This window comes from Schistocerca piceifrons, chromosome 1 (assembly GCF_021461385.2).
Source record: "Schistocerca piceifrons isolate TAMUIC-IGC-003096 chromosome 1, iqSchPice1.1, whole genome shotgun sequence".
Lineage (NCBI taxonomy): Eukaryota > Metazoa > Arthropoda > Insecta > Orthoptera > Acrididae > Schistocerca > Schistocerca piceifrons.
In genome coordinates, this window is record NC_060138.1 from 1,143,664,976 (window position 1) to 1,143,683,507 (window position 18,532).

Consider the following 18,532-nt stretch of genomic DNA (forward strand, 5'->3'; position numbering starts at 1 on the left):
ATGTTATATTCCTTTTTGAAAATACAAACATAGTTTAAAGAAGGGCGGAGATCGTGCCTGTTGTTTATGGATATAGCACAAACTGGTCACTGGTTGGTAGCTACACAGACCACGGTCAAAAGGCTTCAAGCTGTTTGTCCTGGGCTGCGATGGCACTGTGGCACCACGGCCTTTACTGTGGTTGGGATCCCTTATGTTAGAGTGGTTTCTGATACACTCGACCTGGCCACTTCACATTTTTGTAAGTACGGTTGATGAACAGTAGCTGGAGTGTGAATCTCTGGGCACAAGTTGAAAGTGGATACTAGCTACACGGTTGTCCCCATACATATTAAAAGAGGTTAGAGGTCTTGTCCACTGCTAAAACTACATCTAAGCCAGAGTGGGAAGTTGCGTTAAGAGGTTATCCTTGTTTCCTACAGGAGGCTTCTGAATTGATGAAGGCAACTAGCCTTGTGCAGCATCATTCTCAAAACTTGATCACGGCCCTCTAGTTTGGACCCAATTGGAAGTCTTGATCCGAACGCTCAGAGATTTCTCAGCCTCTGCTATCAAGCAGAGAATTGTAACATTTCTCCACTTCAGGCATGTACTACGCACAGGAAGTGGTTACTAACTTAGAAGAGTACATGTGGCATTTACAAGTGGATTTTTTTGGACAGAGAAATCCCTCCACAGGCCCAATGAATTATTCTGCTACAGCATTGTCTAGATGGAATCTTTCTACAGACAGCATCATCATCATCATCTGCGAATAGCCTCAGTGAGTTTCCAGTATTATCCAATAGATCATTAATATATATTGTCAATGGTAACAAAAATTTAATACCGCTTTGGGACACTGCCAAAATTATCTCTACATCTTCCAGTTAAGAATGGCATGTTGAATTCTATCTACAGCGCAATCTGACTTTCTGCAGTGTTTCAGTTTGCACAATCCACACATGAGCATAAAACATGTTCCTTAATTCTACAACAGGCTGGCATCTGCTACATAAATCTATAATTATACAGATCTGTCTGATGATCCTTCTGGAAAATGAAATGACCTTTTTTTCCAGTTTCTGAGTATCCTTCATTGCTTCTGTGACCTGTGACAAACTGTCACTGAAAGTTGAGCCAATTCTTTCAAATAATCTTTGTAGAATCACACGAGCATCTCATCTGGTTCTGGTGTCTTCCTGCTGTTAAGGAATTTTAGATGGTTTTTTATTCCACAATAACTTATCTCCATATCTGCCATTTTGACACTTATGTAATGATAGAAAGGAGGAACAGTATTACAATCCTCCAGTGAAACAAATCTGGAAGACTGAATTCAGTATTTCACCCTTCACGTTGAGTATTCTGTATCAATTTTCAAGTGTATCCAACTCCAGACAGGAGAGGAGGCAGACTAGACAACCCAATGTCAAACTGTTTCAACACTGAAGGCCATCCTCTCATCAGTAAGTGACCATATAGGATGTCTCCGCTGAACAACAGATAATTCAAAAGGAAGTGGAGAACATGCAAGATGTTATTCAGTTGTACAAAACTCCTTGGTTTTCTATTTTCTCACACAGAAGAAAGATGACACATGGCACTCCTGCATCGATAACCTGATCACTGATTTTATTTATGACCAAAACTTCTTAGGAAGTTTGGTCAGGTCAGATGGCAAAATATTACTTTCAAATTCACTGAATGCTTCTCACAACTGCTCTCCGCATGCTCATTTTGGCTTTGTTCATCTTCTGTTAGTCAATTAGACTTTACTTAAAACTGTGATAAAGATCTCTCTGCTTTCCTAGCAACTTTCTAACATGACTACCGACCACAATGTGTCTCTCCCATTCCTCACAACTTTGCTCAGTCTCAGGCATATTGCACAATGCTTTTGAGCTTCACCTATTTGTACAGTACTTTTGTTCTTAGAGATAAATATTTGATGGTGGATACTCAAGATACCCCACAGTTTGTACCCAGCCACTCTTGCTAAGGAAAAACATTTCCCGTTCCTCCGTAACATTCCTTATAATATCCATTGTTATCAATGCTATCACAGTCTTATGATCACTATCATCATTGCCTAAGTTAAACGATTCAAGAATTTCAATGCTCTTAATTGCTATGACGTCTAAGACTTTGCCCTCATAAGTCAACTGACCAATTCTCTGCTGAAGTAATTTTCAGATGAGGCATTCACAACAACCTCATATGAATACCAGTCTATGGCACCTGTTTTAATTGTATGACTCTCCCATCCTATAGCTGACAAATTGAAATCTCCAACATATTACACTGCATTATAAAGAAACTTACATCCATATGTTCCAAGTTTTCTTTGAAGAGATCTCCCACTTTGGCCACTCAGGCAGGTAGTGTCTAAGGGCATCCAATTACCATGTTTAACCCACCTCTGATGTTTACTTTCACCCAAATTATTTCACATTTGGATTTTGTTATAATCTCACAAGATTCTGTCATGTTCATTATGACAGTAAATATGCCACCATCTGATGTCTATCCTACCTTTGCAATACGTATTCCAATCAGAGTTCAGTATAATTTTAATTTAATTTTTTCCATATTCAATACACTGCAAGTATGAATTAAAAAAAAAAGCCTTCAAATTCTTAACCTAACATTAAACCTTTTCATGGCAGGAATAGGCATTTATTAAGACAAATTACAACTGGTCCAAAATGCATCACGTACTTAATAAAAGACAAAAGTTGTGGCCAGAGGTGTTCTTAAATTCTTTTTTAACATTTTTTTCTGTGATCTTTCCATAGATGATACAGCACATAATTCATGTTTGACTATATGGAGGATTACCTGAAAACAAAAGCGATGTGCACACCATATGTAGTCTGGTATTCGAATAGTCACTAAATTTATGTAATGCATGCCTCATTTACTGATGGAGCCCCACAGTTCTCCATCTGATAGAAGAGGATGAAAAATTCTCATCCAAGATTAACTCAGAACCATCTCAGCCTGTGGTTTAGACCTTCCATTCAGCTCTAAACCTGAGGAGCTTGATCAATTCTGGGTAAAAAGCTACAAATAGTAAACTATGCATCCAGCCTGTTTGCAAGGCTAGTAGTCTTTACCATGGTAGCTAACAGTCTAAACTTTAAAGGGACTGAGCGGAAGTGCCACTTGTGGGGACATGAACTACTATTAGCAGCTGGTTGCCCACACTGCATTCAACAGATGCTGGCAAAGCCTTCTCTCTGTCTGAGACAAGCTCTTCTCCCAGGCAGACTGAATGCACAGCTGTCTTCTTCCTCACGCCTCTTCCTGAGGCGATTCTATTGCCCTGCTAATGTTGATGCTTCCAATGATCAACATAACCACTTTCTCTCTGCATTGTCCGTACTTGGCAGGAAAATCGGCCATTAGTCCAACCAACAAGATATCCCATGCTGGATCAGATGTGTTACCATCTCTGAGCAGCAGCTCGTACCTGTTGCTAAAGTGTAAGGAAGCTAGCTGTGCAGCCAGTTCCCATATTTTTCCAGTAATCCAGATATCACTGACTATGGGTGTCAACAGGAATACAAACAAATGCTCCAACCCTGGTACTGCTGATCCCTCCAAAAAACAACTTAGGAGTACACTTCTTGTCACTCAGTATTATTCTGGTCTTGATTAGGCTCTGACTTCCTAAAACCATGCCCTGAAATGAGGTCCATTCTGTCAGACATTCTGCCCATCACACCTTTTTGTCGTCCTCCCAATCTTCGCAATATCCTTGTTAGACTAAATGTTCCTTCTGCACCCATTTCCCTACCCAATGGCTTCTACCCCTGTGACCATCCCCACTGTAATACTTGCCCTATGCACCCTCCTACCCTCAACTATACATGCCCGGTAACTGGCAAACCACATACTATTACAAGGAGAGCCATCTATTAAATAACGAATTGTATATCAGCTGTTATGTAAACATTGTTCGGCCTTTTACTTTTACATCAGCATGACTACCACCAAGTTATCAATTAAGATGAATGGGCATAAGCAGAGGGTGTACACCCCCAATACACTATAACCTGTTGCAGAGCATGCTCTACAACAAGACAGTCATGACCTTGATGCCTGTTTCACCACATATGCCATATGGATTCTTCCAAAAAACACCAGTTTCTCAGAACTCCACAGGCGTTACAATATGTCCTCAGTTCTTGCCACCAACCTGGCCTTAATTTATGTTAAATTCTCCAGTCTTGGCATTTCTTCACAGTAACTATTCTTTTCTTCAACTGATTTTAGTTTACTACATCTTTCATTGTCCAACCTGCTTATTTTTCCCTGCTCCCCACTTACACATACAATGCACCTAGGTTTCTGTTCTTATTAACTTGTGCACAATGTTTTTTTGGTAATCTCTACCTTGTGTATTACACTATCTTTCAGCTTTAAGCTCTCAGGTTTTCAAATCTTGTCTGATGCAGTCCACAATAATAAGTCTTTTCCTTCTCATCCTGCCTGGTAATTTTTCCCTGACCTGGGGTTCAGGGTGATTTTCCTGAAGTCTCCTCTTTACCTACATCTCACCAATCATTTTCCTTCACCCCTATTCCTTCCCCTTCAGCTCTTCTGCCAGAAAGAGGAGCCACTGGCTCCAAGAGCTTGCAAATTTAAATACCCTGCCACTGCTTGGTGAGCAATTTTTTTTTTCCAGTTACACTATATTTTGAAAATTTGATTATTTTTGTGACTCTTCAAGCTCTCCCGGTAGATGTGTTGTAAATAGGAGGGGCATTTGAAAAGTCCGTGCAAAGTCTCACAGATGGCACCACTGGCGCGTATCGAGGTCATGTTTAGTTAGTAGCATCTTTGGAAAAAACACATACCAAGTTTCAGCCATATTGGTTTATTTCTTTGTGTTTGGCATTCGTGTGGGTCAAGGAAGTCGAGTGACTGTCAAAAAATGGATGAAAAAGAATTTTGTGTGGTGATTAAACATTACTTTATGAAAGGAAAAATGCCTCAGGAGACTAAAGAGAAGCTTGATAAACATTACAGTGACTCTGCACCTTCGATTAGAACAGTTTATAAATGGTTTCAAAATTTTTGGAGTGGCCATATGGTCACAAGTGATGCTGAACGTTCTGGATGCCCTGTGGAGGTTACGACTCCAGAAATCATTGATAAAACCCACGATATGGTGATGGGTGACAGAAGAGTTAAGGTGTGTGAGATTGCTAGTGCTGTGGGCATCTTGAATGAATGGGTACATAATATTTTTCATAAACATTAGGACATGAGAAAGCTATCCGCAAGATGGTTTCCGCAATTGCTCACGCTTGACCAAAAACAGAATCGTGTGAAATTTTGCAAGGATGGTTTGCAGTTGTTCAGGAAGAATCCACATGACTTTAAGCGTCGTTTCGTCACTGTGGATGAAACATGGATACATTACTATACTCCTGAGACCAAAGAACAATCTAAACAATGAGTTACCAAGGGAGAATCTGCACCAAAAAAGGCAAAGACCATTCCTTCGGCCAGAAAGGTTATGACGACTGTCTTTTGGGATTCGCAAGGGATAATCCTCATCGACTATCTGGAAAAGGGTAAAACTATTACAGGTGCATATTATTCATCGTTATTGGAGCGTATGAAAACCGAGCTGCAGGAAACACGTTGGTGACTGGACCACAAAAAAGTCCTTTTCCATCACGAAAATGCACCATCACACACCTCAGCAGTTGTGGTCACAAAATTAATGGCAATAGGATTCCAACTCGTTTCACATCCCCCCTATTCTCCAGACTTGGCTCTCTTGGACTACTATTTGTTCCCAATTTGAAGAAATGACTGGTGGGACAAAGATTTTATTCAAACGAGGAGGTAATTGCAGCAACTAATAGCTATTTTGCAGACTTGGACAATTCCTATTATTCGGAAGGGATCAACAAATTAGAACAGCGTTGGACGAAATGTATAAATCTAAAAGGAGACTATGTGGAAAAATAAAACAGGTTTACCCCAAACACATAAGTAGTTTTAATTGTTGCACGGACTTTTCAAACGCCCCTCGTAGTCTTCACAGACTTGTCGTCAGATCACGTTGGGCAAATTCCACAATATTTCCTAGCCACCAGCAAGGTTGAACCACCTGAAGATGTCGGACAGTTGCTCCGTGGAAATATTGTGGAATATGATCTGGCACAAAACCCGTGAAGACTATTGATTATTTTTACTGATATAATAATATTTGCTTAGTAATTATGGCAAGAAACACATTTCAGGTTACTTGAGCAATTGACATCAAACATTCATCATCAAGACAGAAAATGTTGAGCATAAATGGACAAAGTTCAGAAAGACCTGCTATGTTTAACAACTGTGCTAGAAAGTTGTTTCAAAAGCAGAGCTTATTTCACACAGCCTTAAACATAGCCAAAGCGGCACAAAAATGGCTATGAGCATTATGGGACTCAACTGCTGTGGTCATCAGTCCCCTAGAACTTAGAACTACTTAAACCTAACTAACCTAAGGACATCACACACATCCATGTCCGAGGCAGGATTCGAACCTGCGACGTAGCAGTCGCACGGTTCCGGACTGCGCACCTAGAACCGCGAGACCACCGCGGGCAGCAAAGCTGCACGGACAAACAAAAACTGAACAAAACCAAAATTAGTGAAAGGAAAAGAACACAGGAAGTATTCATCAAAGTTTAAGTAGGATTCTGCCTAATGATATGGCAGAAAATTCTAAGCAGTTTTGGTATTACATTAAATCAGGAAATGGATCACAGTCATCTTTCCAGATACTCAGTGATGATAACAGCGTTGTAGCAGACGATGAAAGGGAGAAGGCCGAAATATGAAATTTCTTGTTCCAAACCTATTTTACTGAAGAATACTGCACTGCAGTTTCTCCTTTCCTTTGCATGAATGCCAAAATGACAGATACTGAAATAAGTGGTCACAGGATAGACACCAACTAAAATCACTGAACACAGAAATGCAGCTGGACATGATTGGATACCTATACGATTCTATTTAGTGCATATGGTAAAACTTGCTCCTCTCCTAGAGGCAGTCTACCATAGGTCAGTGGAGGGATGAAGAATTCCAAGTGATTGGAAAAATGCACAGGTAATTCCCATTTTCAAGAAGTATTATTTAAAAGATGTACGCAATTGTACCCTTTACTGCCGACACCAATCTGTTGTAGAATTTTGGAATACATTTTACATTCACAAATCATGACCTTTCTGAAGATCAATATTCAACAACTATGCAGTGGACACCTGATACATTGATGCCATATTCCCAGGCTTTCGGAAGGTGGTTGAACCAGTTCCACATGTCACTTAATGAACAAAACATGAAAGTACAGAATATTAGATCATCTCTTTTATTGGACTGAAGAGTACCTACCTAGCAAGCAGAACAGAGTATCTCCTTCTTAAGTGAGAGAAATTTTCAGATGTAAAAGAAGCTTCAGGCATACTCCAAGGGAATGTTACTGGCCACAATGTATGTAAATGTACACTGATAACATCAGAAACTCCATCAGGCTACAGGTTCCTTGACTTGCACCTCAGGGTGGAGGGGTGTCAGGATTCGCTTAACATATCAAGGACCCACTACACACAGAAGTGGCTACATGGGTAGTGGGTACTGAGTAGAGTGGACGGGGCACCTCTTTAGATTAAAGGGAAGTGAAAGTGTAGAAACACATGGTCAACCTCAAAGGGTGTTCGTCAAACACAGGATGAGGGTAAACCTACAAAACACTGGTGTTATAGCTGCAAATCGTCCTACCTTTCTTGGGAAATAATCCAAGCTCAAAATGCTCATAGAAAGCACTGCAGCAGAAATCATTGCATACAAAGTTCTTATCAAGGAGCTAATGGTGTTAAGAAAGGATTGATTAATTGAGTTGGTGATGGCATGTTTGTTGCTGTTAAAAGCAGTTTTATCTTGTACTGAATTTGAGGTAGATAGTTGTGATAGGTTAGTATGGATATACGTTATACTCAACAACCAGAATAATAATGATCTTGTTCCTATTACCGACCCCCTGAGTGAGATGATATCGTTGCTTAAGGGCTCAAGGAAAATTTAAAAATCTGGGTCTCATTTCAAATAGGTGCCCAACTCACACACTTATAGTTGTAAGCGACTTCAATCTACTGTCAATAAGTTGGCAAAAATACATTTTTACAGTTGATGTAGGCATAAAACATCATCTGAAATTGTACTAAATGCTTTCTCTGAAAATTATAGGAGCCCATACAAAGTGTAAATGATTGCAATAACATACTAGACCTCCTGGCATCAAACAATCCAGAGCAAATACAGAATGGCACGATAGATTAATGGATTGGCAACATAGGGTCGTTATAGCGAGACTGGATATTGTAGCATCCAAATCCACTTAAAATAAAAACAAAATATCTCTTTTTACAAAAGCAGGTGAAAATTCACTTGACACCTTCCTAAGAGACTGTCTCAGTTCCTTTCAAACTGACTATGTAAGTGCAGACCAAACATGCCTTAGATTCAGAGAAATTATATTTATGGCATCTGAGAGATTCTTTCCAAGTAAATTAATAGGAGATGAAACAGATCGTCCACAGTACACAAAACAGGTCAGAACATTGTTGCAGAAGCAGTGAAAAAGTGTATCAGATTTAATAAATTTATTTTATTTATTTACAGGTCAAGTACAGTAGGACCAAACTGAGAAGCAAATCCCCAAGGTCATGGAACATGTCAGTACATGAAATTACAACAAAAAGTAATAAAATATAAAAATAAAATGTTTATGAACCCAAAAAAAATTCACACCATAAGTAAATGAAATCAACAATACAACAAGAATCAGCTTAATTTTTCAAGGAACTCTTCAACAGAACTGAAGGAGTGACCCATGAGGAAACTCTTCAGTTTTGATTTGAAAGCGTGTGAATTACTGCTAAGATTTTTGAATTCTTGTAGTAGCTTATTGAAAATGGATGCAGCAGCATACTGCGCACCTTTCTGCATAAGAGTTAGGGAAGTCTGATCCAAATGCAGGTTTGATTCCTGCCGAGTATTAGCTGAGTGAAAGCTGCTTATTCTTGGGAATAAGCTAATACTGTTAACAAGAAATGGCAGTAAGGAATATATATTTCGAGAGCCCAATGTCAAAATACCCAGACTAGTGAACAGGGGACGACAAAAGTTTCGTGAACTTACATCACTTATTGCCCAAACCGCCCGTTTCTGAGCCAAAACTATCTTTTTAGAATGGGAAGAGTTACCCCAAAATATAATACCATACGACATATGTGAAGACTAATTTTCATGTCGAATGATCACTCGCTTCAGATACCCTTCGAATAGTAAAAATAGCAGCAATAAGTTTTTGAACAAGATCCTGAACGTGGACTTTCCACAACAGTTTACCATCTATCTGAACACCAAGAAATTTGAACTATTCAGTTTCACTAATCATATGCCCATTCTGTGAAATTAAAATGTCAGGTTTTGTTGAATTGTGTGTTAGAAACTGTAAAAACTGAGTCTTACTGTGGGGTGAAACCGAGCCAATGGTGCACACATCATCCTTTACTACCAAGCTAGTGTCATCAGCAAACAGAAATATTTTAGAGTTATCCATAATACTAGAGAGCATATCATTTATATAAATTATAAGTAAGGAACCAGAGTGGCCGCAACACTGATCCCTGGGGCACCCCCCCCCCCCCCCCCATTTGACCGTACCCCACTAAGACCCCACAGCCATTCTCAATATTGTGAATAATGACCTTTTGTTGTCTGTTGCTAAAGTAAGAGATGAACCAACTGTGAGCTACTCCCCATATTCCGTAATGGTCCAACTTCTGGAGCAATATTCTGTGATCAACACAATCAAATGCCTAAGTTAAATTAAAAAATATGCCTAGTGTTTGAAACCTTTTGCTTAACCCATCCAGTGCCTCACAGAGAAAAGAGAATATAGCATTTCCCACTGTTAAATGACTTCTAAAGCTGAACTGTAAATTTGATAGCAGATCGTGTGATATTAAATGATCAATTATCCTTACATACACAGCCTTTTCAATAACTTTAGTAAACACTGATGGCATAGAAATAGCTCTAAAATTGTCTACATTATCCCTTTCTCCCTTTTTATAAAGCGGCTTTACTACTGAGTATTTTAACTGTTAGGGAAACTGACTGACCATTCCTAAAGTAAAAATTACAAATATTGCTAAATACAGGGCTAACATGTGCTGCACAGTACTTTAATATTCTGCTAGGCACTCCATCATATACATGAGAGTTCTTAGTCTTCAGTGATTTAATTATTGAATCGATCTCCACCTTGTCTGTATCACAGAGGAGTATTTCAGACATCAATCTCAGAAAGGCATTTGCCAAGAGAGTTATATGAGACCCTGTTAATACTGTACATATATCTGATTTATCAGTAAAAGAAATATTTTTACTACAAACTGACTTTATAGTGTTGACATTGTGCTGCTGACCAGACACTTACATCACAACTGACCATCTGGTTTTAATTTTATCCTGTGAATTAGCTACTCTATTTGTATACCACATACTCTATGCCTTTCTAATAACATTTTTAAGCACCTTACCGTACTGTTTGTAATGGACCACTGTAGCTTGATTGTGACTACTTCTAACATTTTGATGTAATTCCCACTTTGTTCTACATGATATCGTTATCCCACTAGTCAGCCTGTCTTTTACTGCTAGTATCCCATTTAGAACATTCCAATGGAAAGCAACTCTCAGAGAGCACAAGAAATGTATTAAGGAAAGTGTTGTATTTGTCATTTATGTTATTGGCACTATAAACATCCTGCCATTCTTGTTGCTTGACGAGGTTTAAAAACTCTCTATTGCTGTTGGATTAACTTTCCTACATAGTTTTTAATCGTATGTGACATTTGCTTGAGTACAAAAGACTTTTAGTGTTAAAATTTTTGCATCATGGTCTAAAAGACCATTCACCCTTTTACTAACAGAATGCCCATCTAAAGAACACAAATCTCCAACACTGCTGATGTTCTACAGAACCTCAAAGTTTAGCTTGGAACTCAATGTGAGATGCATTTAATAGTTTCCACAGTGAAACTCTGATTCAAAATCTGGCATAAAATCCAAAAAGATTCTGGTCATATGTAAAGTAAACCAGTTGCAACACACAATCAATACCTTCATTATGTGACAGCAATGCTAATGTTACCGATAACAGCACCACTAAAGCAGAGTTACTAAACCCACTTTTTTAAAATTCCTTGACCAAAGATGATGCAGTAAATGTTAAGAAATCAAATCAAATCAAATCAAGTAACTTGGATGGTGTTGCGAAGTAACTTAAGTCACTTAATAAAGGAAAGTCTTTCGGGCCAGACAGTATACCAGTTAGGTTCCTTCTGAAGTATGCTAATGTAATAGCTCTGAATTTAACAATCATACACAACACTTGCTTCACCAAAGATCCATGCCTAAGGATGGGATAGTTGCACAGGTCATACCAATACACATGAAAGCAAAAAGAAGTCCACAACATGGATATCAATTTGCAGTAAGAAGCAAACAATGAATTCGTGCAAAGTGAGCACAGACTAAGAAAATATCATTCTTGTGAAATACAACTGGTCCCTTATTACCATGAAGTAATGAATAATACTGACAAGGGCTCTTGAGTTGATTCCATATTTCTAGATTTCCAGAAGGCTTTTGACACCATTCCTGAAAAGCGGATTTTAGTCACTGCGTGTCTATGGAGAGTCATCTCAGTTGTGCAACTGGATTTGTGGTTTTCTGTCAGAAAGACCACAGTTTGTAGTGACTGTTGGGAAGTCATCTAGTGAAACAAAAGTGATAAGTTATCTGGCATTCTCCAAGGGAGTGTTACAGGCCTCCTGCTGTTCCTAATTCATAGACATGACTTGGGGAACATTATGAACAGCAGTCTTAGATTGTTTGCTGATGATGCTGTCATTTACAATCTAATAAATTCATCAAAAGGTCAATATGAATTACGAAATAATTTAGACTAGATACGTGTATGGTGCAAAAAGTGGAAGCTAACTCTCAAGAATAAAATGTTTGATGTCCTCTGCATGAGTATGAAAAAGAATCCATTAAATTTTGGATAAATCATAACTACTACAAATGTAAAGATTATCGATTCAATTACATACCAATGTATTACTATTAAGTACAACTTATTGGAACAACCACACAGAAAATCTTTTGGAGCAGGTGAACCAAACACTTAAAAGATGCAACAACTCTACTAAATCTATGCTAGGCTTGTCAGTCCTCTTAGTACAGTATTGGTGTGCGGTCCTCTTGTGGTGTCGAGGGGCTAGAATAGAGTTGTAGTGATTCCTTGTCTGTTGTGAAAGGTGACTAAAAGGAGTCATCCATTTAGTTAAGCTTTTACATTGATGACTTGGCTAGTATTAGGACACCTGTTAGTTTTAGTTCATCTTCTGAATTTTCCCTCAACTAACTTTATTACTTATGGTTCCTTTCCAAGGCATGACCTCCATTTTTTCTAAATTTTACAGAAGAGTGGGCCAGTTGGGGGGAAGGACACCACATGCTGTGGTCTGCTGCACCTGAAATCCAAGAAGGTAGCCAATCCATCATGTTAATCCTTTCCACATGCTATTTGAGAGTGGACTGGCCAAAACAATAGTCTGACAGTGGTTCTGGGAACCTTCTGCCAAGCACTTGGATGTGAATTGCAGAATACTGATGTAAATGAAGATGTAATCTGTTGTACACCGAGAAGTTGCAATGATAAAAATTGTAATGAAATGCAGTGAGACTACAGGAGTTTTGGCACTTGGCTCACATATTGCTGGTTGGTCCTCAACATAAAAATATGTAATGTATTGCACATAAATAACTGGAAAGAGCTGTCATTGTTTGATTACATGATTGTAATTATAATTAGTCAAAGTGAACAAGCAATCTGGCTTGATAGAATTCCCACTGAAGATGCTGTAGAATTAACCTTGGTATTAGGTCATGTTTATCAAGTGTGCAGTGAATGCCAAGGTGACAGGAAAAAAAGTAATGGTCACACGTTCTGATAAGAAAATAGGTAAAAGAATTAATGCATAGACCAATATCCCCAACATCCATCTGCTGCAGAACCATGGAGGATTTTCTAAGCACAAACAGTGTATTTTCGGGAAGGAATGAAACTTTGCTTAAACAATCTGTAGTGTCGTCTACCTAAATTTCCAAGTGGTATTTGACATTGTCCTACATTGTTAAGTAATAAGCAATATACGACTGCACCGAGTATCTTCAAAAATATGTGACTGGTTCGAAGAGCATTTGACTAACATAACCCAGTACGCTACACTGGGAACTGAATGTTCATCAGCAGTGAAAGCAACATTTGCATATGCCCAAGGAACCAAGGAAGTGTAATAAGATGGCTAATGTTCCCACTGAGCATAAAACAGAATTCCCAAACAAAAGGTGAGGTTCTCACAAAATCCTCTTGATTAAATTTAGAGAATCAGTATTTGAGGAAGGCTGTGCAACAATTCCACTGCATCCACTATATATTGCCCACTGGTATCATTAAAATAAAGAGAGATTAGGAAACACAGCAATCCATATATAATTCCTCTTGCTCTACAGAGGAAAGGAATACAACAGAAAATCACTGATCTTGTAAAACATATCCTCTTCATTCAGTGCACTGTAGTTTGCTGACTACATGTTGATGTAGTACTACAACACTGTCCATGTTCACAAATGCACGGTCTGATAAAAAAAGTTAAGCACCCAGAAGACAATGTTGCACGTCAATGCACCACAGGCATTACTCATTAGAACTGCAATTCCCTGTAACAAGGTAGAATGGTCACCAGAGTTCATTAGCATTGTTACCAGGCCTGGTATGGTATATAAGGGATGACAACAGCATCAGATGTTGAGTGATGCATGTAAACAATGCAGAGATGTCCCATACTCTTTTGAGACAGTGTTATCAGCACCTGACAATATTAAAGGGACCTCATTTTGGGACTCCATCTGGCCAGCTGGTCATTTAACGCAATATACAGATTTCACTGGATGTGACAGTGGCCCAATGATGAACTAGGTGGGAAAGTGAGGGCAGGCATACTTACTGTCAAGTTGATAGTTGACCACTTCTGACCACCACAAGGAAGGATCACTGTGTTGTGCACCAAGCATATTGCAACCTGCTTCACATCTGTGTCTGCCATCAGAGAAAAAGTAGCCTAATGGACTCATTGCAACATTCTGTCATCCAACACTACTGGTAGTCAGCAACAAGCAGCAGCCGCACTAGGAAATTACCTCCCAGACACAGGATGCCTTTAACACCGTAATACAAATGCTGCATTTGGAGTGGTGCAACGTCTGGGAAGCATGAATTGTTTTAGAATGGTGTCATACTGTGTTCAGTAATGAACCAAGTTCCGCATTACCCCAGATGACCATTGCTTGGTGAGTATGGTGGAGACTTGGGGAGAGGTCCCATTCTTCTGGAGTTGCTTGTGGCATCACAGAGAGGGTAGCCGTTGCTTATAACTTCGGTTTGTGACTGGTAATAACTGAGGGAATTCTTGACAACACAATGGTACATCAATGACATCCCTTGTCCTTGTGTGGTATGTTACTCTCAAGTGACAGTATCAAGGTGACATTTTTCAACAAGACAATGCTTGTCCAAAAATGGCTCAAGTCACTATGAACTGTCTGCATGATGTTGTGGTACTAGCGTGGCTAGCATGATCCTCAGATCTGTCAACTCTGTCCCAGACGTCAAGGATCAGTTACAATAGTTGGGGGCCAGCATGTCTCAGGAGAGGATACAATGGTTTTCTGACACCTTCTGCAACTGAATCAGTGCACTGACCCACACCAGAATGGGTGAAAATTATAGTGGTTAGTGAGCTCATACTGCCAGGTTCTTTGTAAATCTGATTCAATTTAGTAATCACTGAAATAACATAACACACTCTATCAAACAACAAAGTTTCATTTTGTTTCCTCCTTTCCTGCTGGCTGCATCCCCCCCCCCCCCCTCCAGGCAGTGTAAATATCAATACACAGTACCACTCAAGCCTTGAATTTTAAGTACTGGCTGGATCTATTTTTTGTCAGGCAGTGTAAACCTCAATACACAGTACCACCCAAACCTTGAAAGTACATCATCCTGAGAGGGGAAAAAATGTTCCCAGGTTTACCAATAAAATGATAAAACGCTCCCGGATATTCTCCCCACATTACCAATCATTGCCTTCTGTTTTAAACTTCAAAAGTTAAAGGTACTGACTGAGGGAACTCTTGACAACACTCTGAGATCCTGTGCCCTCATGTGGTGTGTTACTCTCATGGGACAGTATCATAGTGACATTTTTCAACAAGACAATGTTTGGCCACAAATGGCACAATCCGTCTTGCAACCAACACTGGAAAACTATCCCTTGTGTCCAACCACTATTTACTCCTACATCACCACTGGCAAAACAATCAAAATTAATGACACGGACACACGAGACTACTTTAGACATTAACCAGCATACATGTTTGAAAGCTTTATGGGAAGGGGGCTGGGTAGAGGGGTCCAAGCAAGGCAATAATTTCACAGGTAACCTCCTCGTGATTCTAAAGATAAATACGGCATAACCTACTTGTGATTCATCATTTAAACCCATGTGAGACTGTGCTGGCACAAATAACATAGAAGGGCTAGCATGTCCTGAGGCATCAAGAGATCACCAATTTAGTATTGGAGGGCAGCGTGGAGGGTAAAAATCATAGAGGGAGACCAAGAGATGAATACGCCAAGCAGATTCAGAAGGATGTAGGTTGCAGTAGGTACTGGGAGATGAAGAAGCTTGCACAGGATAGAGTAGCATGGAGAGCTGCATCAAACCAGTCTCAGGACTGAAAACAATAACAGGTTATTTGGATAATATTATGATATTATTCCACCATGGTTTTTCCACCGTTTTATGTGCAGTATTTCTTCCACCTGCCATTTTCTATTCTATATTTATATCCATGTTTTGTTCTCATTGACTGATGACCAAAGAAGTTAAGCCCCATAGTGCTCAGAGTCATTTCTTTGTTCTCATTAAAGCTCTTCCTTCCATCAACTCTGAAGCGATTATGACAGTGTGCTTACTTTTGTGATCTAGGACTTCCTGATGTCCCTCACACCTTTCCCATACGCTTTGCTTTCCTTCCCATAAAAATTGGCTCCTTCTTAGTTTTGGTTTGAGTGGGCCGCCAACACCCCTTCCCCACCCCAGCTTGGTGGTATAAGGAGCAGCTCAGGGGGACTTACTGATTACATCATTTTAATCAGTATGATTCTCAAACTATGAGTGTTCTCTCAACATGTCTCATGTACTATAGAACACTCTTAATAATATGGAAACAGCATTTATATTATTGTTTCATCACAGATGACTCAAGTCATCTGTTATGGAGATACGCGAGAGAATGGTCTTTTTCTGAACAGTGTCACCTGTTTCTGTCTTGGTGTCAACGGTTTATCAAACACTATAAGCCCACATTACACACAGTATTATGAAGTAGAGATGAAGAACAAGCAAACACAGCAATTACTCGACTTGTTAATATCGACTCACCATGAAATTAACATAAAAAGTCAGTTCAATGAATACTGAACAAAGACTGATTAACTATTTGCCATCTAAGTAAAATTAATTCTACTTTTATGGTACATTTTTCAGCAGTGTTTACAAATGTGGGTTTCTTAGCTGGCTACACCGAATGAAACAATCGGACGATCAGACGAAAGAAGCTATAAAAAATGGTCTATAAATTAAGGGCATACCTCGTTAATGGGGTATATGATGCAACGTCACGAAAGAAAGTAACACACTGAAGCCCCCATAAGAAAACTCAACAAGATACAACAAACAAGATATTTACTTTCATAAAACTTCATGAGTGGCAAGACAAGTTGCAAATTATGAAAAACTAGCTGACTTTAAAAAAATATTTAACGTAATGTTGATTTACACTTCTCTGACGTTTATTCAGACCGCTATATTGTATAAAATGATGTAAGTGCTTAATTCAGCAACACTAAAAAGTTGAAGAAAAACACAATATCTTCAATTACACTTACGTCAGGGGATTCATGGTTGTGATGTACTAATTACAATACGTCGCTATTTTATGTTTCAGAAACTATCAGTAAAACAAGCCCTCAACACGTAAACAAACCAAATTGTAAACATTGAAACGAACGACCTTTAAGTGACCAAAGATCATATCACTGAAGATGATACCTTTCTGACTACTTTCCAGATGGATTTGAAACGTACAAAACCAACTGCTGGCTCACAGTCGATGTTTCTACTAGCACATTTTCCAACTGATGCAAACTTTAATGCAATAATACAAGTTTCAGCAAAAGTGCTTAGAGGATTGTCGAAAATGATGAAATTGAGTCAGAGACAGATTTTCATGTCCTATTAGGCTACATATTAATAAAATCATTTGATTTGCTTAACTTGGGATTCGTTAAAATTTATGTTTTCCTCGCTAGACTATTGCAAATATTGCAAAAATTTTTACACATTAACATAACTACTGATTTACGCAAAATAATATTGTGATAGTATCTTATCATCTACAAATTCTGAAAGGAGTATACAGTACAGTGTCTTGACCAACGTCCCTAACGACATGCAGTGGATATTTCTCGACTTTAATTTATTAAGGATTATCATGTATATTTATTGTGGTGTCTCAGAATACAGCCCACATGACTTCGAAATAACTTCTGACAATACCACATCAACCTTTATTAACAAATGATGACGATCAGTCAGGCTTTCGAAAAGGGACCAGCTAACACAAGGCCAGTTGTGGAATCGCAATTAGCAGTGCAAGAAAGAATTGAGAAAATGAAATCATGTTCATACGAATTCTTGACCTAGAAACTGCGTTCATCAGTGTAAAACTGTGCAAGATGTTCGAAATTCTGTGAAACATAAGAATAATCTATGCAGAAAGATGGGTTATATACAATATGTACAAGAACCAAGAGGGACCAAGAATGAAATGCTCAGAATAAAAAAGGTATAAGACAAGAATGCAGCATTTCATCTCTATATCCAGTGTGTGTATCGAAAAAACAATGACGGAAATAAAAGGAACATTCAAGAGTGAGATTAAAACTCAAGCTGAGAGGATATCAGTGATCAAATGCACTGATGACCCTACAGTCTTCAGTGAAACTGAAGAAGCACAGGACTTGCTAAGTGATACGAACAGGCCTATGAGCAAACACTATAGAATGTGAATGAACCTAAGAAAGACAGTAGTAATGTGGTGTATCAGAAATACTTCTGTCCATAAATCAACATGCGTTTAGGAAGCATCACTTTTGTGAAACACGACTCTTCTTTTTCAGTATCTTGCAAATCAAGGATGGATGTCAAGAGGCAGTTTCCATATTCCTAATTACTAGAAAGCTTTTCTACACTACAGCACACAATGGACTTTCTCC

The 18,532-nt window shown here is 38.8% G+C and overlaps 1 protein-coding gene across 1 annotated transcript in view; it reads right to left on the reverse strand.

The window, feature by feature from the left end:
* The window catches only part of LOC124801259 (RNA-binding motif protein, X-linked 2-like), a 35,306-nt gene extending 18,033 nt beyond the window's left edge, over positions 1-17,273 (reverse strand). Inside the window, exon 1 of the mRNA XM_047263059.1 lies at positions 17,144-17,273. Within this exon, the coding sequence (XP_047119015.1) occupies positions 17,144-17,157 (14 nt within the window). The 5' untranslated portion in view covers positions 17,158-17,273. The remainder of the gene's footprint in view (positions 1-17,143) is intronic.
* Positions 17,274-18,532: the final 1,259 nt, after the last annotated feature.